At 42.3% G+C, this 25230-nt stretch overlaps 1 protein-coding gene across 1 annotated transcript in view; it reads left to right on the plus strand.

Annotated features, from left to right (window-relative positions):
* The window catches only part of dcaf7 (ddb1 and cul4 associated factor 7), a 52584-nt gene that overhangs the window by 19748 nt on the left and 7606 nt on the right, over positions 1 to 25230 (plus strand). The window contains exons 3-5 of the mRNA XM_048560404.2: positions 9540 to 9658; positions 13641 to 13850; positions 18376 to 18493. Of these exons, the coding sequence (XP_048416361.1) occupies positions 9540 to 9658; positions 13641 to 13850; positions 18376 to 18493 (447 nt within the window). The remainder of the gene's footprint in view (positions 1 to 9539; positions 9659 to 13640; positions 13851 to 18375; positions 18494 to 25230) is intronic.

Raw genomic sequence — 25230 nt, forward strand, 5'->3', positions numbered from 1 at the left:
TTCAACACATTGTTTTTGTGGACCCTGAATCTTTTGCTTGCATGCCATTCTACCCATCATTTCTGTGCTGGTCAACAAATATCTGGTGATCCTTTTCCAGCTTTTGTGCCCATAATTCTGGAGGCTGTAGCAATGCAAGTGAGCATCTAAATACTGTTTAAATATTATGAGAGTTTCTGACTCAAATGCCTTTTCAAACAATGAGTTCCAGACTTCCTCCATCCTCTCAGTGGGAGAAAAAGATTTTCTTAACGCTTCTGTTAATCTTCTACCTCTTCAGTCTGTGCTTCTCATAATTTTATACACTTCAATCGGATTATCATTGCTGCTTCAACGAAAAATAACCCCAGCTTAATGAGTCTTTCCTCATAACTCAGAGCACCCACCCCTGACAGCTTCCTGATAACTCTTCTTTGCACCCTTCTGTGCAATCATAGCCTTCCTATAATATGGTGACCAGACTGCATACAGTACTCCCAAATTTGGTCTAACCAACTTTTTATATCATTCTAGCAAGACCACCTTGCCCTTGTATTCTATGCCCGCACTAATAAAGGCAAATATCCCATTTTGATATGATTTATTATGGACGCATGTACCACGATACAGTGAAAATATTATTTTGCGTGCTATTCAGGCAGATTGTGATCCATACGTTTCATCAGGGTAATAGAACAAAATGCAGAATGTGGTGTTACAACTATGGAGAAGGCCCAGAGAATATGAAGGGTCCGTTCAGAAGTTTGATAACATCGGTCAAGAATCCAGTCTTGAATCTGGTGATGTATTTCTATCTTCTGCCTATGGAAGAGGGTGGGAGAGTCTTACGTTGGCTGCTGTCCTGAGGCAGCAGGAAGTGTAAATGGAGTCAATAGATGGAAAATTGATTTTTATCACTAGCTGGGATGCATTCACAAATCTCTGTAGTTTCTTTTGGTCTTGGGCATACAGTTTCCATACTGAGTTGTGATGCATCTGGATAAGATGCTTTTAATGATGCATCTGTTTAAAAAGTGGGAAGAGTTATTGTGCACATACGGAATTTCCTTGGCCGTCTGAGGAAGTAGAGTTGTTGGTGTGCTTTCTTGATTGCAGCATTGATGTGGATAGACCAGGAAAGATTGATGTTTACTCCGAGGATCTCAACTCTCGAACATCTCCAATTTTGGCCCTCTTGATATAGACAGGGATGTATCCTCTACTCCTCTTCATAAAGTTCTTGTCCAGCTCCTTCATTTTGCTGACATTGGAGGAGAGATTGTCTTTTACACCACACAATTTTGTATGCCTTTCCTGTACCCTATCTTGTCATTGTTAAATGCCTGACCCACTGCAGTGGTGTCATCAACGAACTTCTAAATGGGGTTAGAGCAAAACTTGGCCACACTATTGTGACTGGCCACACCGTGGTTAACGGGCTGAGGACGCAGCCTTGTGGAGCACTGGAGTGGGAATTATCGCAGAGATGTTGCCTATCCTTACTGATTGTGATCTGTGGGTCAGGAAGTAGACGATCCAGTTGCAGCAAGGAGCAGAGTCCTAGTTTTGGAGTTTCAAGATGAGTTTGGTTGGAATTGTGATGTTGAAGGTGGACTTAAAGTCACCTGTTGCAGGTGTACTTAATAACAATATGTTGCAGGGAAGTGTGTAGGGCCAAGAAAATTGCATCCGCTGTGGACAAGTTGCGATGGTAGGCAATTTGTAGTGGATAAAGACAATCTGGGAGGTTGGAGTTGATATGTGCCTTTACTAAACTCACGAAGCATTTCATAATGCTGGATGTTAGAGACACTGGGTGGTATGCGATCTGATTTTTCTTTTGGTACTGGAATAATAGTTTTCTTGAAGCAGGTAGGAACCTCAGATCGGATTAAGGGTAGGTTAAAGACGACTTTCGTGTCCTTGATTGAAAACAAAATCTGGTTAGCCAGTTTGGATATTGTTTCATTCTAGGGGGTGTGTATCTCTGGCAAGGCCAAAATTTCCCATCAGGAGTTAGTGGTGAGCCGTTCATAGCTTCCTGCTGAGGCCACCTAAGACTCAGTCACGTAGCTGTAGGTCTGGAATCACACAGGCCAGACTGGGTAAGGGTGGCAGATTTCCTTCCCTAAAGGGCATTAGTGATTAGAGATTTCAAGTCAACTTGGGGGTTTCATGATCAATGTTAATGAGACTGGCATTTACTAATTAATTGAACTTAATTGCCTGGAGCTGCCCTGCTGGGTTTTGAACTCTCCTCTCTGGAGCCATTGGATTACCGTCCAGTATCATTGTTGTTAAGCTGCTGTTCCAAGGGATAGACCTTACCTATCCTGGCCGGATCCTGTTAACTGTCATCCAGCAGAGATGTTAAGTAAAGACATTCCACTACTTTTTATAGTTTTTTGAAGTTTTGTCACAGTTGTGATGTAGTAAACACTGCATCCAATGTGCACGCAGTAATCCCCCACAGTAGCAATGAGGGGTTCAATATTGCTCCAAAGAGAACACTTCCTGCGATTCCCTGACACAGTGCCTAGGATTGTTTACACCCACCTGATTGGGCAGACATGTCTTTGTAAAGCCAGTGGTAGCTCTGATAGTGTAGCACTCCCGCAGTGTTGCACTAGGTGCGTTAGTTTGGATTATGTGCGGAAATCTCTGGAGTGAGATTGTGCCGCACCTGGCATGAGTACTTAGGATACACATGTTAAGTATATTAAGTGTTTATGTCACTGTTTTCCTCTGCTTTTTCGAGATTGGTAACTTTACAGCTCACATTTTAGATAAATGTGAGGGTGCTGCATTTTGGAAAGGTAAACCAGGGCAGGACTTGTACACTTAGTGGTGAGGTCCTGGGAAGTGTTGTTGAACAAAGTGCAGGTTCATAGTTCTTTTTAAAGTGGGGTCACAGGTAGTCAAAGTAATGAAGAAGGCATTTAGTATGCTTGCCTTTATTGGTCAGTGCATTGAGTATAAGAGTTGGGAGGTCACATTGTGGCTGTACAGGACATTGGTGAGGCCACTGTTGGAATACTACATTTGTTCAGTTCTGGTCTCCCTGTTGTAGGAAGGATGTTGTGAAACTTGAAAGGGCTCAAAAGATGTGCAAGGATGTTGGCAGGGTTTGAGGGATTGAGCTACGGGGACAGGTTAAATAGGCTGGTTCTATTTTCCTTGGAATGTCGGAGGCTGAGGGGTGACCAAGTAGAGGTTTATAAAATCATGAGGGATAGACAGTGAATCGCCAACGTCTTTTCCCCAGGGTACGGAGGTCCAAAACTAGTGGGCATAGGTTTAAGCTGAGGGGAAAGATTTAAAACGGAGCCAAGGAGCAACTATTTCGTACAGAGAGTGGTGCGTGTATAGAATGAGCTGACAGAGAAAGTTGTGGAGGCTGGTGCAATTACAATATTTAAAAGACATCTGGATGATATATGAATAAGAATGGATTAGAGGATTGAGTCAAATGCTGGCAAATGGGGTTAGATTAGTTTAAGATATCTGGTTGACGTAGACAGGTTGGACCAATGGGTCTATGGTGTATGACTCTGACTCTATTTCTGTGAATACTCCTGCCAGCTGGTCCGCATATGATCTGAATGCATGACCAGAAATGCCATCTGGGCCAGTTGCTTTCTGTGGGTTTACCTTTTAAGAAGGCTGATCTGATGGTGGCAGTGACTGAGGGAGCATGTGCACCTGAAGCTGTTGGGGCAGGTGACATCGTTTGTTGCCCTTCTCAAAATGAGCATAGAATGCATTGAACTCATCGGGGAGGGATGTATTGTTGCCAGTGATTCTACTCAACTTTGCTTTGTAGGCCATTATATCATGTCAGCCTTGCCATAGTTGATGTGTGTTCGTGTCTCTTTGGTATCACTGATGGCTTTGCGAAGGTTGTACTTAGATTTCCTGTATAGACCAGGGTCACCCAACTTGAACGCCTCAGACCTGGCCTTCAGTAGGGAGTGTATCTTCCTTGGAAAAAAGGTTTTCAGTTGGAGCACCCTTGGATCAACTTCATTGGCATGCAATTCTCTAACTTATATTTACCTTCTTGTCCACCTTATCCACTTGCCCTTTACCTAACTGTGGATGCACCCACCAAGGACCTGCAGATCGTCAGTACTTTGCAGCACCCTACATTTTTCACTGGTCTACTGATCTGTCCCCTAACCTTCTGGATCGTACACCTTTTTTAATATTAAAATCATTAATATATGCCACCAACCACAAGGGCTCCAGCACTGAGCCCTGCAGAACCCTGCTGGAAATTGACTTCCAGATTCAGAAACCATCCTCTGCTTCCTGCCTTAGAGCCAGTTTGGAATCAGTGTGCCATTTTTGCCGTTGGCTCTTGCTGTCCTTTTTGGGTCAAGAAAGTATCAGAAAATTTGTGAAAGCCCATGCAGAGCACATCACATGCATTTACCTCATCAGCACTCCACTCCCCTCACTAACAAACCACAGTTGCAGTTCCACACTTCTTTCCATCTCTCTTCCTGCCAGCCCAAGCCTAAACCCCTAGAAGCTGAAATGGTTCTGAGGAAGGATCACTGGACCTTAAACATTAACTCTGCTTTTTCTCTACAGGCACTGCCAGACCTGCTGAGATTTTCAAACAAATTCTGATTTTTGTTTCTGATTTCCAGCATCCTTTTGGGTTTTTAACTAAAATCTGTTCCTCTAAGTGGGGAAAAAAAATTAATTTTGAAGTCCTAAAATATTATTTATGTAACGGTCTAACGCTGTACTGGTGGACTAATTTAAATCAACATCCAGTCACAATGCAAATTTCCATCAATAACCTCCCTAAATTTGGATTCAATTTTCCTCACAATGAGCAATAACATTTGAGCTATCATTATTATTTAATGTAGCCACATATAGCTTTATGTCATTCATTCATTTGGTGACCCAGATCCCTCTGCATCTCTAACTTATTGTGCTTTTTAAAAAATTCTTCCTGCCAAAATTAACAATTTTACATTTCCCATACTCAGTTTGATTGGCTAAAAATGAATGGATAAAGATGTAGCCAATCTATATCCCTTTGCATCCTCATTATGTCCTCTTCACACTTCACTTTTCTATCTGTATTGATTGTTTTAAAACTATTGCTGCTATACAGGTTGCTTTTTGAGCCTACCTGTTTATGTCATTGATGTTAAGCAGTATGCCAATTGTTACCCATTTGCTACCCTTTTTAAATGCATGTATCAATAAATCCAAGTATCTGTCGCTGAAATTCTGTTTTGTGCTATCTGCTAGTTTGTCATGTAGCTGAGTGCTTTGAAGATTGTAAAGTTTTGAGAATTTTTCTCCTTTTTGAAGCTCAATTTATTTCGAAGGTAGTACCATGCATTGAGCATTTTACATTGAGTAGTAAAACAATGCATTTTGCCCTGTGACAAGAATGCCAGTTTTGAACCAAGATCTATAGTGAAGCTTCAGTTATTCCAATCCCAACAGTGCAGTAAGGAGAATTTGGCCTATCAAATCAGCACTGACCCTCCGAAAAGCATCCCACCCAGACCCAGCTCTTACCTGCTCCCCTGCTCAGCCTCCTCGCATCAAAACCTCTCAAGCAAAGGCCTCATCACTTCCAATCTAAAACTGGTCCACTCTCTTAATGGCTGCTCCTTTGTACACCTTTACCTTTCCAGCCATCTTCCTCCATTTTATCCTCATTTTAATTCCGGCATCATTCCTGTCATAATTTGAACTGCTGTTCCAAATTGTATTTGTGCAGAGAGGATCAAGCTGCAGTGTTTCCTTCACAGTTGACAGTTACTTCAGGTATGTTCAGTGTGGAGCAGTAATTAAGTCCTTGTAGTCCAACAGGAGAGATTTCCTTGACATATGAGATTGTTAGCTCAAAGCCATCAATTGAAACTCTTTAAAACAATATCAAACTTAATTTTGTCACGGCTTAACACACTCATCTAAACTTGGCTTGACATTTATTACCATTTAATGTTGTTCTGCTGTCCCTGAAACTAGAGCATAATCTTGCTTCCTCTCCTGAAATCGAACCAGCAATGCTGCCACTGTGTATGAATTGAAGACAAATCTAGAAAACTGACTGAGCAGCAGAAGGTGGAGTAAGGATGAGAATGGTGCTTTCCCATACGGATTTGCATTGAGTGGTCATTATTTCGCCATAATTAGTGTCCTGTTCTATTGTTAGAATAAAAAGACACACTTAAATCTGTAATAACTGCAAGATTGACTGCGTTGCAAGCACTGTAGATGGAAGCCCTATTAATGGATTGAGTAAATGATCAGAGCTAACAAATGGATTTCAGTCTAAGCCACGAAAGTCAACAACATTTTGAAACTAAAGAATTGACCCAGATACTTACTAAATTCTAAAAATTAGAAACTTTGGAGGAATAGAAAGACTTGGAAGTCCATGCATGTCAATAAAATACCAACTATAGGCTTGGAATAATCAGAAAGGCTGAATGTTGCCCTTTAGATCTAGAGGAGTGGAAAACAAGAGGGTAGACATCAAACCTTCACCTATACAAAGCTCTGGTTGGCCACGTGGAGTAACTGAGAGCAGCTTTGGGCACCCTGTATGTTAGAAAGAGGAGTGGATATACCAGAGTGATACTTGGACTCTAAGAATTTAATTACAACATTGCAATTCTGATTCTCTTCTGGAGCTTTGAAGATTTGAGAGTGATTTGATCACTTTTTTCCCCCTCATAAATGTAATTGAACTCCTCCAATTTTCTGTTGGAAAATTTATTTTGTAACTTCTTGTCCTTGCCCAGTAAGATCAGTTACAGCTAATTACAGCCAATGTGGTATGCAGTGTGTAAGAGATAATGGGAACTGCAGATGCTGGAGATTCCAAGATAATAAAATGTGAGGCTGGATGAACACAGCAGGCCAAGCAGCATCTCAGGAGCACAAAAGCTGACGTTTCGGGCCTAGACCCTTCATCAGAGAGGGGATGGGGGGAGGGAACTGGAATAAATAGGGAGAGAGGGGGAGGCGGACCGAAGATGGAGAGTGAAGAAGATAGGTGGAGAGGGTGTGGGTGGGGAGGTAGGGAGGGGATAGGTCAGTCCAGGGAAGACGGACAGGTCAAGGAGGTGGGATGAGGTTAGTAGGTAGCTGGGGGTGCGGCTTGGGGTGGGAGGAAGGGATGGGTGAGAGGAAGAACCGGTTAGGGAGGCAGAGACAGGTTGGACTGGTTTTGGGATGCAGTGGGTGGGGGGGAAGAGCTGGGCTGGTTGTGTGGTGCAGTGGGGGGAGGGGATGAACTGGGCTGGTTTAGGGATGCAGTAGGGGAAGGGGAGATTTTGAAACTGGTGAAGTCCACATTGATACGGTTCTTCCTCTCACCCATCCCTTCCTCCCACCCCAAGCCGCACCCCCAGCTACCTACTAACCTCATCCCACCTCCTTGACCTGTCCGTCTTCCCTGGACTGACCTATCCCCTCCCTACCTCCCCACCCACACCCTCTCCACCTATCTTCTTCACTCTCCATCTTCGGTCCGCCTCCCCCTCTCTCCCTATTTATTCCAGTTCCCTCCCCCCCATCCCCCTCTCTGATGAAGGGTCTAGGCCCGAAACGTCAGCTTTTGTGCTCCTGAGATGCTGCTTGGCCTGCTGTGTTCATCCAGCCTCACATTTTATTATCTTGGTATGCAGTGTGTAGCTGTTTTGCAGTGTCTGCAGTTTCAGTTTTTAGCCGTGTTTGGGATTTTTTTTGCCTCTCCTGCCCTGGCTCCTAGTTCATTCACTTACTAAGGCATTACAGAGTTTATCCTGTTTTAGACTAGAGCATGAACAATACACTGAAGAGTAACGCATCTTCTATAAAGATGGACAGAAACTTGAAGGGGAGTCTGAAATTCAACCTCTGAACTCGCAAGGAGATACATTTGTGTCAGGACTTCCCTGTTTTTGCAAATGTTTGGCATTGCTGCAAAGTGTGGGCCAGCACTTCAAATTTGAGAACACACGTTGTTTAATCTGAGGCTTGTTTGTGTAACTTCTAGTAGTTTCTTTTTGAATATGGTTAGTGTGAGAGAAAGCTAATCAGCAGGGCAAAAATGAATGTGTAACATGTTTTAAATAGTAGATGCTTTTGTTTTCTGGGTTTTTTTTCTCCCTTCAAAAAATGCATGAATTCTGTCTTGGCTGAGCCTGGGAAGATGAGAATTGGCTGGTTATTATACAATGGTCAGTATTACAGTGAATTCAAAACCCAGTAAAGTCTGAACAAATTGTGTGGCTGGTCAGTACAGAACACCTGATCTCTGTTTCAGTTCCAGGTTCCCAATAAGTTAGCTGCTGTGATAGTGTGAATTATGCTTGCATCGAAGGTTAGAAAATCAGTACGAAGAAAAGAAAACTTATCGTGATTACAAGTGTTTACACCTGAGTATACTGTTGGGAACAATGGAGAGCCTGACTGATTTGCTTCCTTCTCCCTCTCATCCAGACTACTGTAGCTAAAGTCTGTTAAGGTTCTCATCTGTCACCATAGTTTTAACTGAGCATGTACTAAGAATAAAGACTTTAGTGTATCACTGTCGTACACTACCCTGACAAAATTTTAAGGAAGAACATCTGAGAAGTTGTAGCAGATTTTAGAAGGTTGTCTGAGCCTCCAGTTGTCGACAAATCAAAACCATTTACTTTGCCAAGCAGCTATAAATTTCTGTGGCACTCCAGCACTCAATCATAAATAAAGGAATTACAGTAGACGTGTAATGTAACGACACTGCGAACTTTGTATCTGAACTTTTCTGTCATTGCCAGCCACACACCACCGCCCTCCATCTGCCTGACTACTCAGCCAAAAATGCTTCCTTTTTGTCCTCTTGAGAGAGTGCCTGTTATGTGCAATGACTGGATGTGCATTCACTGCTTGCAGTTTCAACTTACTGTAAAACAAACAATCCAATGGGATAAAAGCAAGCGGGTTTTGATGTATTATGAGTTGTTACACCCATCACATTGAAATATTAGCAGTTTCACTGTTTTGTTTCAAAATGAAATCTCATGAAAATCCTTAAGGTTATGAAGAGTATTGACAAAACTGATAGAACCCTTTGCTGTATACAGTTTACCTTTAAAGAGCAGGGAAAATCAGCTGGAATTCACAAAGCTGTTGAAACCTTTCAGCACAGAAGTGAGGAACTAAGATGATTCAAGGGTTGTAAATTAAGTTAATACGCTTTGGAAGTTTTCACTTTTGTTACAGAAATTTCAAGAATACTTCTACAAATATACAGGGAATTGCTAAAAATCATCCAGGCAGCTGAATCATGATGTAGATTTTTGAATCTCACAGGAAGCAAGTAGGAAGAACAAGAAGTTGCAAAGAATAATAGAGTTGTATAATTATTGGTGAGATTTTTTTTAAAAAAAAGCAAATACACGTTTGAGAGACATCTGTGCCTTTACTGGACTAGAAAGGGATTTACGGAGGGCTGTTTCAAAAAAAAGTGTGCCAGATTTGTTTTGAATAACAACCATCTGCTGTTTCTTAGATGGTCAAGTTTGTAATGAATGCTGTTTTCTCTGCAGGTACTTCCAGCATAGATACCACTTGTACAATTTGGGGTCTGGAGACAGGACAGGTACTCGGCCGAGTCAATTTGGTCTCTGGTCATGTGAAAACGCAACTTATTGCTCATGATAAAGAGGTAATGAAATCTTATTGTATGCATGCTCGGTTCAGCGCAGGATATGACAATACCCAATAAGTCAGTTGGTGAACGAATCGTACAGCTGGGCAGTACAGAACACCTGGTCTGTGTTTCAGCTCCAGATACCCACTAAGTGAGCTGCTGTGATGGTGTGAATTATCCTAGCATTGAAGAGTAGAAAATCAATACAAAGAAAGGAGGAAAATTTATCATGATTGCAAGTTAGTGGGCACGTTGGCTATGATCTTTGTAAATGCTGCCTTCAAGAAAGGAAGGACAAATAGTAAACTGTAGGCCATTTAGTCTAACATCTGTCATTGGGAAATGCTGGAATTCATTATTCAAATAATTGTGGTAGGACATCTGGAAAATCATTGTGCCGTCAGGCTGAGTCAAAATGAATTTGTGAAAGTATAATAGTGTTTGACAGTTTTCCTGAACCTGGAACAAGCAGTACAGATAAAGGAAAAGATGAGATTAGCGTGAAAGTACAACAAGTGATTAGAAAGTCAAATGGAATGTTACAATGCCTCAATAGTGCCTTTCCTTTGCTGGATGGCAATCCAAAGGCAAAGAAATGAAATAAAAAGTTGTGGAGTTTTGATACACTACACTGTAGAGGTCATTGATACTGCACTTAAAACACTGTCTAGTTTTGGTCTCCTTACTTTAGGAGGGACATACTTGCATTGGAAGCTGAGCGGTGGATTGATTCCTGGGATGATGGGGTTGTTTTGAAGAAAAGTTGAGCTAATTGGGCCTATATTCATTGTTGTTTAGAAGAATTAGAGGTAACTTTATTTAAACACGTAAGATTCCAACAGGGCTTGAGGCTGCAGATGTTGAGATGATGCTTCTCCTTATGCGGAATTTAGAATAATGAAGCAGAATTTCAGAATAAGAAGTCTTCCCATTTTAAGGCAGAAGTGAGAAGGAAATTCTTCTCAGAATTGTTACTCTTTGAAATCTTCTTCCACAAAGAAGAGTGGAGGCTGAGTCATTGATACTTGACACGGAGTTGGATGGGCTTTTGGTCTACAGAGTGTTGTGGGTTATGGGGTGCAGGCAAAAAAGTGCACTTGAGGCCAGAATTCAATCAGTCCTGACCCTTTTTTCCCAATAATGGAGCAAGCTGAAGGGGCCACAAAGTCTTCTCCTGCTCCTATTCGTATGATCTTGTTTTAACAGAATCACTAATGAGCAAAGGCACCATTGTTGGGACTACAACAATTATTTAGTCTTGTTTTATGCCTAAAGGAGTGCTGAGATATTCTGTTTTGGTAAGTGTAGTTTCTAATCTCAAGTCATTTAGAATAATGACTGTTGATTTAATACTCTTGTTACAATGATTTAGTGATCAAGACAGATTGGCTTTAGTAACCACTTGCTGACAGTTCCTTAATCATCCACTGTTCTGCGTAATCCAGCATATTGATCGGCAATAATGGCAGAAATGAGCGCTGTGTCTATTGGACTGTAAATGTTCTTAAGTAGTTAGTAGTGAAAGATGTTAATGATTCAGTAACTCTGCTTTTGAGCAATGATAAGTATTTAAAGCGTCTGATGCTTTCGGCTCTTGATATAATACAGAGGCAATGAATGGAACAAAGGCTTTTTGTTTTAAACATTGAATGAGATCTGTTCCAAAGTGCCTTTGAGTTCAAAATTTTAAATCTGTTTCTTTTTTCCAAAGATGTTGCCAGACGTGTGGAGTTTCTGCAGCACTTTCTAATTTTATTGCATGAGAACTGCTCGACTTGTTCCCTGGGTATGGGTTCTGTATGATGCACTGTGCGAAGTAACCAGAATCTGTTAATACCAGTGACTCTGGAGGTAGTTTGTCTAAATTGCTAGCCTTGTTGAGACCTGCTTGTTTGATATTTGGTTTGCAGCCAGTGCAATCCTGTACTTTATGCACAGTTTGTAGAATCGAGGCTTTGTAACTGTCCGGCGCAACACTTCTTTGTAGCAGAGCACTGTTGGGGAAGAATTAGCTGTACTAAATATGGCAAAAATCGCTAACTGTTTTAGCAGCAGCTGAATGATCAGTTATGCTACTTGCCTAAATTAACTTTCACTGGTTCCGCTGATGAGTGGAAAAAGATGGCACTATCATAGAATAGCGCAGATGGAGGAGATTTGCCCCATTGAATCTGCAGCTGTACCCATGATTGGGTAATTATAGACAACTTTTAAAAATGTTTTTATTTTCAAAATCAATGATTTGCAATAACTTTAAATACTCAACAAGTTGAGTGGTGGACAGATGAATGTTAGTTAAGTGTAATGTGGAAAAAGCCACTTTGCTAGCAGAAAAGGGAAGGTGGATTATAATTTTAATGGTGTTAGATTGGGAAAGAAGGTGGTGTAACAAAACCTGGGTGCCCTTGAATACCAGTTGCTGAAAGTAAGTAGGCAGTACTGCTGGTGGTAAGGAAGGCAAATGGTACTTTGGTCTTCAGAGCAAAAGGATTTGAGTACAAGAGCAGGGATCTCATACTGCATTTCTCCAGGGCGTGGTGAGACCACATCTGGAGTATGGTGTACAGTTTTGGTCCCTTTATCGAAAGAAAAATGTTCAGGGTATGGAGGGAGTGCAGTAGGGGTTCACTTGACTTGTTTCTGGGATGGCAGGACTGACATAGGAAAAAGACTGGATAAGTTAGGACTGTTTTAACTGGGGTTTAGAAGAATGAGGAGGAATCTCATTGAAACTGAAATTGTTCTATCAGGACTAGACAGGGTAAACACAGCAAGAATGTTCCCAATGAATGGGGAATGCAGAATCTGAGTTACGGTTTAAAGTTGTGGGATAGGCTGTTCAGGACTAAGATGAGAAATTTCTTCATCTGGACAGTAATGAGCCTATGGAATTTTCTGCCACAGAGTGGTTGAAGCCAAAATATTGAATGTTTTCAGAAAGAAACATTGGGCTGGGTCAGATTGAACTGTAGAACAGCTTTGAGCAACTGAATGGCCTACTCCTAATTTTTTTACCCTTATTTGGAGATCAGTATAGCTCAATTGACTGGACGGCTGGTTAGCCAACAGCATAGATTTGATTCCTGCACCAGCTGAGGTTACCACGAAGGCGGCTTCTTAACCCATCCCCTCGCTTGAGGTGTTGTGACTCTCGGGTTAAACAACTACCAGTAGTCTGTCTAATGAGAGAGCAGCCTGATTGTCTGGTAAGACCCTTGTACTCTGGTACCATTGCCTGGTAAGACTCTGGTGACTTCCTTGTGCTTATTGCCCCTGTTCACTGATTATGGGGGAATATGGAAAGCCGGTTGAGATAAAGTGAAGTTAAGCAATTGTTATCTGGAAGTTAATCAATTGTTATCTGGAAGTGAACTGTTTCTTCCACTTTCTGCAGCCCTGGTGTCCATTTAAATGCAGTGTTGAGTTTAGACAATGGAGCACTTTCTGTACCGAATGTTGCGCACCAGCATCAAATACTTTAGGGCAGCTGCAATATGGCTAAATGCTGCCTAAAGCACTCTTCACTCTGCCCAAAAGAGTATTAAAGTTGTACATTAAGTGATGGATATAGTACCATTGAGGCCGCCTTCGTATTGTGTAAGACACTCACCTGGTCTGTGTTGTGACTACCAATTAATTGCTGAAGTTAGAACAAGTTTTGCATTTTTGGGTACGTTAAATATTGAGTCTTGTTCCAAGTTGGACCCTTCAGTAGGCAGTGTAAACTATTAAACCCAGATTCATAAGCTGAAAAATAACCGTTTACCTTTGCATAGCTGATGGGCCACAGTTTTTATTTGCGGGAGGAGAGAATGGTAGACTGGAAAACATTTCTAAAGCATAATAATGTCACACATAAGTGGGGAGAAGTTGAAAGACTTAGCAGGATTGAAAGCACTTAGTTGAAAATGAAATTGTGTTTGCCTCTTCCTCTCCTGAAAGTGCTGGTGATAAGGCAGTGTGATTGCTCAAACTTGTTGTTCTTTCTCATCTGCAGGTTTATGACATTGCATTCAGCAGGGCAGGAGGTGGTAGAGATATGTTTGCCTCTGTGGGTGCAGATGGTTCAGTGCGAATGTTTGATCTTCGGCACTTGGAGCACAGCACTATCATCTATGAAGATCCCCAACACCATCCATTGCTTCGCTTGTGTTGGAATAAGCAAGATCCCAATTACCTAGCTACCATGGCAATGGATGGAATGGAGGTGAGTAGCAATAAACAAGTTTAGAAATTAATAATATCTACTCAATGGCATAATTGATGTTTCCCCCATATGTTGAACTGAGTTCTGCACACTGCAGCAGTCCTGTATTTGATCCCAATCTCTTCTGCTCTCAGGCAAACAGTGCCTCTTCATAACTGAGTTTCTCAAGCCTAGGCAACATCCTGCACACTCTCTGGTGCAATCCCTCCTGTAATGTGGATTGTGATTAAGCAATTTTTGTTTTGGAGACGTGGAGAGGGAAGGGTTAGAGAGACACTGTGTACCTATTCCTGGTACTGTACAGCGAACACGGCTAGAATTAAATGCCGAAAATGGAATGGTAACTTTTAAAATTAGTAATTGTTGATTAGCCACGTGAAAGCCAACACATCAAGGCTTGACATTTAGTCAAAGCCGCCAAAGAGAGCCTACAATCTGAATATTACTCCAACATAAGCATTGCACCACCCACTAACCACTAATGCAGGTTTAGTTTGTACAATGTATAATATTTGTAACCTGCATGAAGGTCAGTGCAATTTGATACTTTTGAAGAATGAAGAAACGGGCCAGGAGATTGCATCTTTTGCCCCAGTACAGACAGGGCAGTACACTACATAAAACTATTCCTTTGAACGTCAAGTTAATGCAAAAATGACCTTGTTGCTACTTTAATCCTTCAAGCCCAGGATAGTTTTATTGCTGTGTGTTCATTATTTCAGACTTTTGTGATTGGTTAGTGGAAATTTGAGACTTGCTCAAAGCCAATTAGGTCACACCAATGTCTTATACACGTTGCACCCCAGCCATACTGTGAAAGTTAATTCACAATGTGACTCAGTCTTTGTTGTATCAAGCTAGTGGTGCGAATGAAAGAATTGGCCCTGCTCAGTGTCTGACAAATTGTGATGTCACTGCAGTAATTACTGGTGCACTACTTTTGTAGGCGAGCAACTGAAACTGCTTTGCAACTTGCGCGCTGTTGAGAAGATCAGTACATCTCAGCAGGAGCGAATAGGAGTGTACTTAGTCAGCCTTCAGCAAGGATAGAATAATCAATCCATGGCAAGTAGCATCCACAGCAGTCAATGCAGTCTGAGATGTTTAGGTCAGAGGCAGAGAACAAATTCAGATGTGAGATGGTCTAATTGCTTCTGTAGAAATGAGCTCTTCATCGTGCTTATTTTAGTCAAGAAAACATTAGAATCATAAGTGAAAGACCTTTGGTGATTTGGGGCCAGGCAAGTCAAAAACAACCACTTAAGCAGCCCCATTTTCCAACAGTTGGCCCACAGCCTGTATGCCTTGCCATCGCAAGTGCTGATCTAAGTACTTTATAATTGTTATGAGGGTTTCTGCATCATACTATCCTTACAGGCAGAGTGTTGCAGATTCCCATCATCCTCAAGGTGAAAAAATATTTCCTTACATTTCTACTAGACCTTCTACTGCTTACCGTAAATCTATGCCCCTTCGTCATTGATCCCTACATCAACGGAAAAAGTCCCTTCCTTTCAATTACGTGCTTGCTGTCTCTTCTGCTCTCAGGCAAACAGTGCCAGTCTGTTCAATGCCTCTTCATAACTGAGTTTCTCAAGCCTAGGCAACATCCTGCACACTCTCTGGTGCAATCCCTCCTGTAATGTGGATTCCAGAGCTGCACACAGTACTCCAGCTGTTGCCTAACCAGAGTTTTACACAGTTCTAGTGAAACCACCTGAACTTAAATTTATGCCTTGACTAATAAAGGCACATATACTGTAAACCACCTTAACCACTATAATCCACCTGTCCTGAAACCTAAGTCCCTCTGATTCTTGATCAATTCCAGGGTTCTACCATTCATCATGCATTCTATTGTCTTGTTTGTCCTGCCTAAATGCATCACCTCACATTTATCCAGATTAAATTCCATTTGTTGCTTATCAGCCTATCTGACCAATTGTCTATATCTTCTTGTAGTCTAAGATAATCCTTCTCATTTTTTACCATCCCACCAATTTTTGTATCACCTGCAAACTTATTGATCAACCTTGCTACATTCAAGTCTAAATCATTTATATAAACCCAAAGAGCAAGGTTCCTGATGCTGAATCCTGTAGGATCCTACTAGATACAGATTTCCAGTTGGAAAAACACCCCTCAGATATCACCCCAGGGCTTGCTGCCGTTCAGACAATTGTAGATTGAATTTGCCAAATTTCCCTGGATCCCATGGGCTCTTAATCTCCCATCCAGGGCCTCATAGAAGTCTTGTTGAAGTCCAAGAAGGTTACATCAAAAACATTGCCCTCATTCGCACACCTGGTCAGCCCTTCAAAAAAAATAGTCAGCTATGTTGATCGGGCATGACCACCCATAAACAAAACCATACTGGATGTTCTTGATTAATCCTTGTCTCGGAAATGCTTCGAGTAGTTTCCCCATCACCAGGATTAGACTGATCAGCTGAGGTGGTATGATTTATCTCATGCTGCCTTCTTGAATACTGTACCACACTGGCTATCCTCTAACACCTCTGCTGAGGCCAGAGAAAAATTGAATGTTTTTGTGATCGTTTCCCTCCGAAGGTTATCTACTCTTAAGCCTGCCAGAGTGCTCAGAGCCTCCCTTCTGTTAATTTCTTTAATTGCATCACCAGACCTTCACGCTGATTTCTGTTCCTGTATCATTCTTCTCACTAGTGAACACCACACAAAATATTCATTTCGATCCCTGCCTGCATCAGCTGGCTGCAAACGCAACTGTAGTCCTTAAACAGCTCAACTCTTACCCTCATTGTCGTTTTACCCTTAATGTAAAACAAGTTAGGATTTTCTTTTACCTGCCAATATCCATTCCTATCCCTCTAAGTTCGGTCCTGCACATTCTATACGCCTTTAATTCTTTGACCCCTCAGCATCTGCCTCCCTTTTTCTACTAAACCAGTGCTCCATATTCTTTGATATTCAGGGTTTGCAGGATTTGATGGTCCTGTCCTTTTTTTTTGGAATGTGCTGGACTGTCCTACAGTAGAGCCAACTTTACAGCACACAAAGTGGCCATTTTGTCAATTGAGTTCATACCTGATCTCAAAGGAATCCAGTCAGTCACTAACCATGAATTTCTGCAGATGTGTTTCCATGCGCCTGTCACTTTATTTACAAAATTGTTGAGCTCTGCTTTTGTAGTGCACTTGAAGTGAATTGTCACTTGACCAAGAGGAAGAACTTTTTTTTTTGCACCCTATTGTACCTCTCATCTAAAACAGGCCCTAAATCTTTGGCCCCTGATATGTATGGGATCAGCTAATGGGGTCACTTTTTGTTGCCTGTTTGCCTAAATCTGTGTGCACTTCTTATTGCCCCTCAATCTCCTTTTACTACGGTAAGAACAACAGCAGCTTAACTTTTTTTGTAGTTAAATCCCTCATTCTGAAACCATCATGGTAAATCTCCTCCATACCCTTTTGAGAACCAGCGTGCTCTTATGTGACCAGAACTGGACTTGATACCTATTCAATTTGCTGCTGTTGACTTTCAGCATGTCCTGCCATCTTTAAAGGTTGCATATGTGAACTCCCAGCTCCCTCTGCCTCTTTAGAACTATCATTAAGTCTATAGTTTGTTTCTTCTTAAGCTGAAAGTCATGTGAGATATCAGGGGGTGGGAAGAGTCACCTTTTACTCAGAAAGTAAGGTCCTGAATGGGGGACTCTGAGCCTTGGATGATGATGAAACCAACGAATTTTTCATGATAGTGGATAAGCTGGAATTTTAGGGGACAATGATTGCTTATAGATGGAATGTCATTTGTGGAGAGGATAGTAATCAATGGGAAACTGGAAACTACCATATGGATTCTTTTCCCCTGTCATTTCGCTGATTGAAGTTGAAAATGGAAGGGCCATTGCAAGCAATTGAAGAGGAAAGTGCCAGAGTAGGGCATGCAGAAATAAGCAGAAGGCCTGGAAAGACTGCTACTCCTTTCTGTCAAAATGCATTCCTTTCACATTTTTAGCTGCCACGTTTTTTTTTTGCTATCAATGTCCTATCTATTTCCTGTTGCAATTGATTGTAACATTCTTATTGTTTGGCACACCTGTATGTTTGGTATTGTGCAAATGTTGAATTTGAACCCTATGCACTTAAGTCTCAATTGTTTCAAGGAACATTGTGGTTCTGGTACTGACACCACTGTGTATCCTCCTCTACTGTTAAGAGTAAAAGTTACTGCTGTTGTTTGTTTCCTGTAACTTGGACAACTTCATGTCATTGTCATTTTTAGACTTTTTTCAGCAGTGTTGGCAGCCACTGTGGCACTCATACCTAGGAAGTCCGTAAACTTCTTTGCTGACAATGCGTTAACAACAAGGTTAATTATATTATGGCAAATCAGTGAATGTTGATTATTCATATTACATCTAGTCACTTTGCGTTCAGGTGAGTAATCCTGACCTGAAACCCCATGCTTCACTGTTACCTTATTGTCATTAATTACTTTTTTTGTAGTGTGATGAGCCAAAACCACATGTCCTTCTTTTGCAGGTGGTTATTCTCGATGTTCGTGTGCCCTGCACTCCTGTGGCCCGGCTGAACAATCACCGAGCATGTGTGAATGGCATTGCTTGGGCTCCACATTCTTCTTGTCACATCTGCACTGCAGGTAAAGGCCAAATGCTTTAGTAATTTGTTCCAATCCAGAATAAAGGTTGTTTCCCCCAGAACAATGTAGTTTATTTTTCAGAAACGCATATCAGAAAGTTTGGTAATTAGGCTGGGTTGTGGTCACATCCAGTGCCGTAGATTTAAGCATGTGACTGCCACCAGCTGCAAGTTGTGTTCTGACTGAGCAAAACTACTTCTTTCCCCTCAGTACTTTGAAGATGTTTGTGTTGATTAAACTCAGTGTTAGAAGTAGAACTTTTCAGCAGGCAACTACCCTGAGTGCGATACTGGTTAAGTGAAGTGTAAGGTTCCTTCCATTCTGCAGTCCTGCAGAAGGGTATCTTCGTTGCCTTTGTCTGGCACTTTCCATGGATCACACTGGATCAGAGATTACTGCAGAATTGTTTTCTGCTGCTGTGTGATATCATAGAACGTAGAAAAGTACAGCACAATACAGACCCTTCGGCCCACGATGTTGTGCCGTGGAATAATCCTAATCCAAAAATAACCTAACCTACATTCCCCTCAATTCACTGCTGTCCATGTGCATGTCCAGCAGTCGCTTAAATGTCACTAATGACTCCGCTTCCACGACTACCACTGGCAAACTATTCCATACGCTCATAACTCTCTGGGTGAAGATCACGACTCTTTGGGCAGATTGAAATTCTCTGAATTCTTTCTTAGTTAAAGGTAGAATTTTACAGCATATTTTTGTTTTATTCATTTACTTAATACGTTCCTTTTAAAGTTATTGCGGAGGCTGCTTCCACCAATTACAACCTTTTACTTATAAAAACACAAAGTTGCTGGAAAAGCTCAGCAAGTTTGGCAGCATTTTTTTTGAAGGAAAGAAAGAGTTAATGTTTCAGGTCCAGTGACCCTTCCTCAGAACCTTTTCACTTAACCTCCCTTCGTTCTTTGAGGGATGAACTGAAGTGTATGACCTCTGATTAGTGACTCATCATGGATGTCAAAATGGATTATCTCTATTTAAAACATCAAAATCTATCATCATTTTGAAGATGTTGATCAGATTTCCTTTAGACCCTCCTTGTTTCAGGTGATGGTGTACTGCCACCTTCCAGTCACCTGAACAACTGCTGTAGCCCACCTGCTGTGGGTTGACCCTCAATGCCTTTAAAGAAATTCCAGAATTTTGACCCTGCAATGGTGAAGGAATTGCAATATATTTCCAAATAAAGATGGTGAGTGGTTTAGAGATGGATGTGAAAATGGTGGTGTTCCTATGTTTCTGCTGCCTGATCCTTCTAGGTGGAAGTGGTTGTGGATTTGGAAGGTGCAGTCTGAGGATCTTTGGTGAATTTCTGCAGTGTGTCATGTAGATAGTTGCAACAGTGTGCATCGAGTGCCGATGTTGTGAGGAATGGATGTACTGCCAATCGAGCATGCTGCTTTGTCCTGGATGGTTTCGAGCTGCTTCAGTGTTGTCTAAGCTGCACCCTTCCAAGCAAGTCCGGAATATTTGGTATTATTCCTGACTTGTGTCTTGTAGATGGTGATGAGGCTTTGTAGGAGGTATGGAGATGAGTTACTCACCACAGTATTCCTAGCTTCTGACCCACTTTTGTAGTCATTGTGTTTACATGGTAAGTCCAGTTGATATTTTGGTCAGTGTAACCCCTAGGCTGTTGATAGTGGGGGATTCAGTAGTGGTAATATGTCAATGGGGCAGCGGTTAGATTGATGGCCATTGTCTGGCATTTGTGTAGCACGACTGTTTCATGCAACTTGTCAGCCTAAGCCTGGATATTGTCCAGATCTTGTTGCATTTGAACACTGACTGCTTCAGTGTCTGAATGGTACTGAACTTGGTTAATCATTGGCAAACATTCACACTTCTGATCTACTGATGGAGGGAAGGTCTTTGGTTGGGTCTAGGGGACTACCCTTAGGAACTCTTGCAGAGATGTCCTGAAACTGAGATGCCTGACCTCCATCAACCACTACCATCTTCGTATGAATGACCCCAACCAGCTGAATGTTTGTTCTGATATTCATTGATTCCAGTTTTGTTAGGGCTTCTTGATGCTGTAGTCGGTTGAATGCAGCTTCAATGTTCAAGGGCTGTCGCACTGTCATCACCTCTGGAATTGAGAGAGATAATGGGAACTGCAGATGCTGGAGATTCCAAGATAATAAAATGTGAGGCTGGACGAACACAGCAGGCCAAGCAGCATCTCAGGAGCACAAAAGCTGACGTTTCGGGCCTAGACCCTTCATCAGAGAGGGGGATGGGGGGAGGGAACCGGAATAAATAGGGAGAGAGGGGGAGGCGGACCGAAGATGGAGAGTAAAGAAGATAGGTGGAGAGAGTGTAGGTAGGGAGGGGATAGGTCAGTCCAGGGAAGACGGACAGGTCAAGGAGGTGGGATGAGGTTAGTAGGTAGCGGGGGGTGCGGCTTGGGGTGGGAGGAAGGGATGGGTGAGAGGAAGAACCGGTTAGGGAGGCAGAGACAGGTTGGACAGGTTTTGGGATGCAGTGGGTGGGGGGGAAGAGCTGGGCTGGTTGTGTGGTGCAGTGGGGGGAGGGGACGAACTGGGCTGGTTGAGGGATGCAGAATTGAGCTGTTTTGTCCACGTTTGAACCAAAGCTGCAATGGGGTCAGGAGCTGATTGCTTTGCCAAAGATATCAACTGAAAATCCTTCAGCAGGTAATTGCCTGATAGCACTTGCATCAACATCTTCCGTCACTTATCTGATGATCGAGAGTAGACTGGGGCAGTAATTGGCTGGGTTGGGTTTGTCTGCTCTTTATGTGCAGGTAATACCTGGCAATTTTCTGCATTGTTGGGTAGACAGCAGGTTTATAACTGTGTACTAGACACTTGGCTAGGAGAGTGGCAAGTTCTGGAGCACAAGCTTCAGTACTATTGCTGGAATGTTGTCAGAGCCTATAGCCTTTGCAGTATTCTGTGTCTACAACAGTTTCTTGATATTGCGTGAAGTGAATAGAATTGGCTGAAGACTGGCATCTGTTATGCTGGAGACTGTTGGAGGAGGCCGAAATAGATCACCCCCTTGGCACTTTGGCGAAAGATTGCTGCAAATGCTTCAGCCTTATTTTGTGCACTGATCTGCTGGGCTCTTCCACTTTTGAGGGTGGGGATGTTTGTGGAGACTCCACGTCCAGTAAGTTCTTTAATTGATTATCCTAATTCATGACTGGATGTGGCAGGACTGCAGAGCTTAGATCTGATCTATTGGTAGTGGGATTACTTGGCTCTATCACTTGCTGTCTGGCATGCAAGTAGCCCTGTCTGGTTGCTTCACCAGATTGACACCACCTCATTTCCAGGTATGCCTGGTGTTGCTCCTGGCGTGCCCTCTTGCACTTTTCATCGATTCCCCTGGCTTGATGGTAATGGTTGAGTGGGAGATATAGTGGGCCATAATTTTGTATATTGTGCTAGAGTACAATTCTGCTGTTGATGGCCCACAGTGCCACATGGATCCCCAGTCTTGAGTTGCTAGATCTGTTTAAAGTCTCCCATTTCGAACTGTGATAGTGTCACAACATAATGGAGACTTTTCTCAATGTGAAGGCAGTACATCATCTTTGCGATGATCATTCTTAGCGATACTGTCAGATGCTTCTGAGCTGGCAGATTTATAACGATGAGGTCAAGTACGTTTTTCCCTCTTGTAGGTTCCCTCGCCACCTACTGCAAACCCAATTTAGCACCCATGACTTTTAGGAGCCAACAAGCCTGAGCAGCAGTACTGCTGCCATCCCACGCTTGGTAATGAGCACTGAAATTCCCCTCCCAGCGTACATTTTGTGCCCTTGCCATCCTTAGTGCTTCCTCCAAATGTTGCTGAACATGGAGGATTATTGATTCATCAGCCGAGGGAGGACATTGTGGTAATAGTATGAGGTTTCGTTGTCAGTGTTTCACCTGAAGCTGTGAAACTCCATATGGCTCCAAATCAATGTTGAGGACTCCCTGGGCAATATGCTCCTGACTGTATGCCACCACCTTTTTCTGGGTCTGTCCTGCTGGTGGGTCAGGAGATATCCAGGGATGGTGATGGTCGCATATTGTCTGTAAGGTATACTCTGACTCTGTCAGGCTGTTACTGGACCAGTCTGAGAGACAGCTGCCCCACAGATGTCAGTGAGGAGGACCTTGCACAGTTGACAAGGCTGTTTCTGCTGTTGTCTTTTGCAGTGCCTAGGTTGATCCATCTGGTTTCAATTTCTTTGGTTTTGTAGCAATTGATACAACTGATTGGCTTGCTAGGCCATTTCAGGGGGCACTTGAGAGTCAGCCACACTTCTGAGAGTCCGAAGTCACATGTAGGCCAGATCAGGTGAAAACAGCAGATTTCCTTCCCTGAAGGATATTAATAAGCCAGATGGGTTTTTTGGTTTGAATTCAAATTCCACTGTCTGCTGTGGCAGGATTCAAACTTGAGTCCCTAGAACATTAGTTGAGTTTCTGGATTAATTGTCATAATACCACTAGGCCATTGCCTGCCCTGTAACTAATTAATCCTGTTCTCAGTTAATTGCCCTCACTATTTTTGTATCACCTACAAATATTGATTTTACACTTGCATTCTTGAGTCCTCATCAACAATGGAAGGGCAGTGGTTCCAAGATTCTGATCACTGACTTGTGGACCATGCAGTTGTTCCTTTGTTTGATCTGAGAAACATGCATGGTAAATAAGATTGCAGATGACACCAGTATTTGTGATATAGCGGATAGTGAAGAAAGTTATCTAAGATTATGAATAGATCTTGATCACTTGGGTCAATGGGCTCAAGACTGACGGTTGAAGTTCAATTTAGGTAAATGTGAGGTATTGCGTTTTGTTAAAATAACCAATGGCAGGACTTAAGCAGTTAATGGCAGGGCTTAAGCAGGTGTTGTGGAACACAGAGACCGAACAGAAAGTCCTAGGAGTTCAGGCCCATAATTCTTTGAAACTTGAATCACAAACAGAACAGTTAAGGTGGCATATAGCACGCTTGCCTTCATTGTTCGGACCTTAGAGTAAATGCGTTAGTATATCATGCTACGGCTGTACAGGATGTTGGTGTGGTCTCTTCCAGAGTACTGTGTGGTTCTGGTCATCCTGTTATGGGAAGGATATTATTAAACTGGAGAGGGTTCAGACAAGACTTAACTGAATGTCGCTTGGAATGGAAGCTTTCAATTATAAAAGTAGGCTGGATTGGTTGGGAGTGTTTTTTTTGCTGGAATGTATGAAGTTGAGCAGTGACCTATTAGCGGTTTATAAAATCACAAGGGGTGCAGATAAGGTGAACAGCAAAAGCCTTTTCCTTAAGGCGGCGGAGTTCAAAACTGGGGCACACTTAAGGTGAGAAGAGAAAGATTTTAGAAAGAACACGGGGACAACTTTTTTTGTTTCTTTTGCAGTGCTTAGTGTGTGAAGTGAACTGCCAGAGGGAGTTGGTGGGTGCAGGTACAGTAGCAATGTTTTAAAAGACATTGAGTAAGGTTTGGAGGAATATGGGCCAAGTGCAGGCAGGTAGGATTAGTTGAGTTTGGGAATGTGGTCTCATTGGACTAGCTGGACCGAAGGGTCTTGTTTCCATGCTGCATGATACTATGGCAGTATTTGTTTCCATTCTGTAATCAGCTTCTTGCACATCACTCTGAATTCCTGTGATAATGGGAACTGCAGATGCTGGAGAATCCAAGGTAATAAAATGTGAGGCTGGATGAACACAGCAGGCCCAGCAGCATCTCAGGAGCACTCTGATCGGTCTAGGCCCGAAACATCAGCTTTTGTGTTCCTGAGATGCTGCTGGGCCTGCTGTGTTCATCCAGTCTCACATTTTATTACTCTGAATTCCTGACCTTGTGTCCTTGTATTAACAACCTGCTATTAGATTTGAGTTAACCTTCTTTAAACCCTTTATTTTAATTTGAATTTCTCTGCCCATCTGAAGATCTTGGATTTTACTGTACCCTCTTGTGGGAGGACGTTTAGTCATCACGTAATAGTGCATGGTTTGAAAGATTCCAAGTAGTTATTGTCTAATTGTTAATTTTTACATTAAATTCATCTAGGTTTGTTCCATTTTAAAATTGGCTGTTAACCCAATGATTATCTTGAACTGTTCTGTCTTTGTCAGCTTGTATGCAAAATCTAATTATATTATGATCACTGTGGCAATCCTCAGGATTTTGCCTCATATAAATCTAGATCATACTGGAACCTGCGTTGGAAACTTAAGTTTTTTTTTCATTCCTTGGATCTGGGATTGGGAGATTCAGATGTGATTGTTGAACACCTCTCAATAATTGCAAGGCTCTTTGTTCTTAGCGGTCATACAGCATCCGGGAATTCCCCCTCGGTGATTTGGGCTGATAACACCTCCAGCAATGAGTTTTCGCTGTGGGTTTATGCCTAGCCTGGCCTTGGTGCTTCCTAATTTTCCTGGCTGAAATCTAGGAATATTTCAGATAGTCAGTCAGAAATTATGCACTATGCAGATGATTTGCGTTCTCATTGCATCCTAACACTTCAATGATTAAAGCATGTTGTCCACTTTATATTCTTGTTGTTTAAAATGTGAGGCAGTAACTACCCTAAGTAGAACTAGCTGCATGCAGTACCAGAAACACTAGTCTGATCCCCTCATCTGACGACTGCTTTTGGTGGGAGGAATGACATGATCTGGGCACTGTCTGCTAGTTGGGATGAGGGCTGATGTCTTGTTTTGATCTAAATGAA

The sequence above is a fragment of the Stegostoma tigrinum genome, chromosome 31 (genome assembly GCF_030684315.1).
Source record: "Stegostoma tigrinum isolate sSteTig4 chromosome 31, sSteTig4.hap1, whole genome shotgun sequence".
Taxonomy (NCBI): domain Eukaryota; kingdom Metazoa; phylum Chordata; class Chondrichthyes; order Orectolobiformes; family Stegostomatidae; genus Stegostoma; species Stegostoma tigrinum.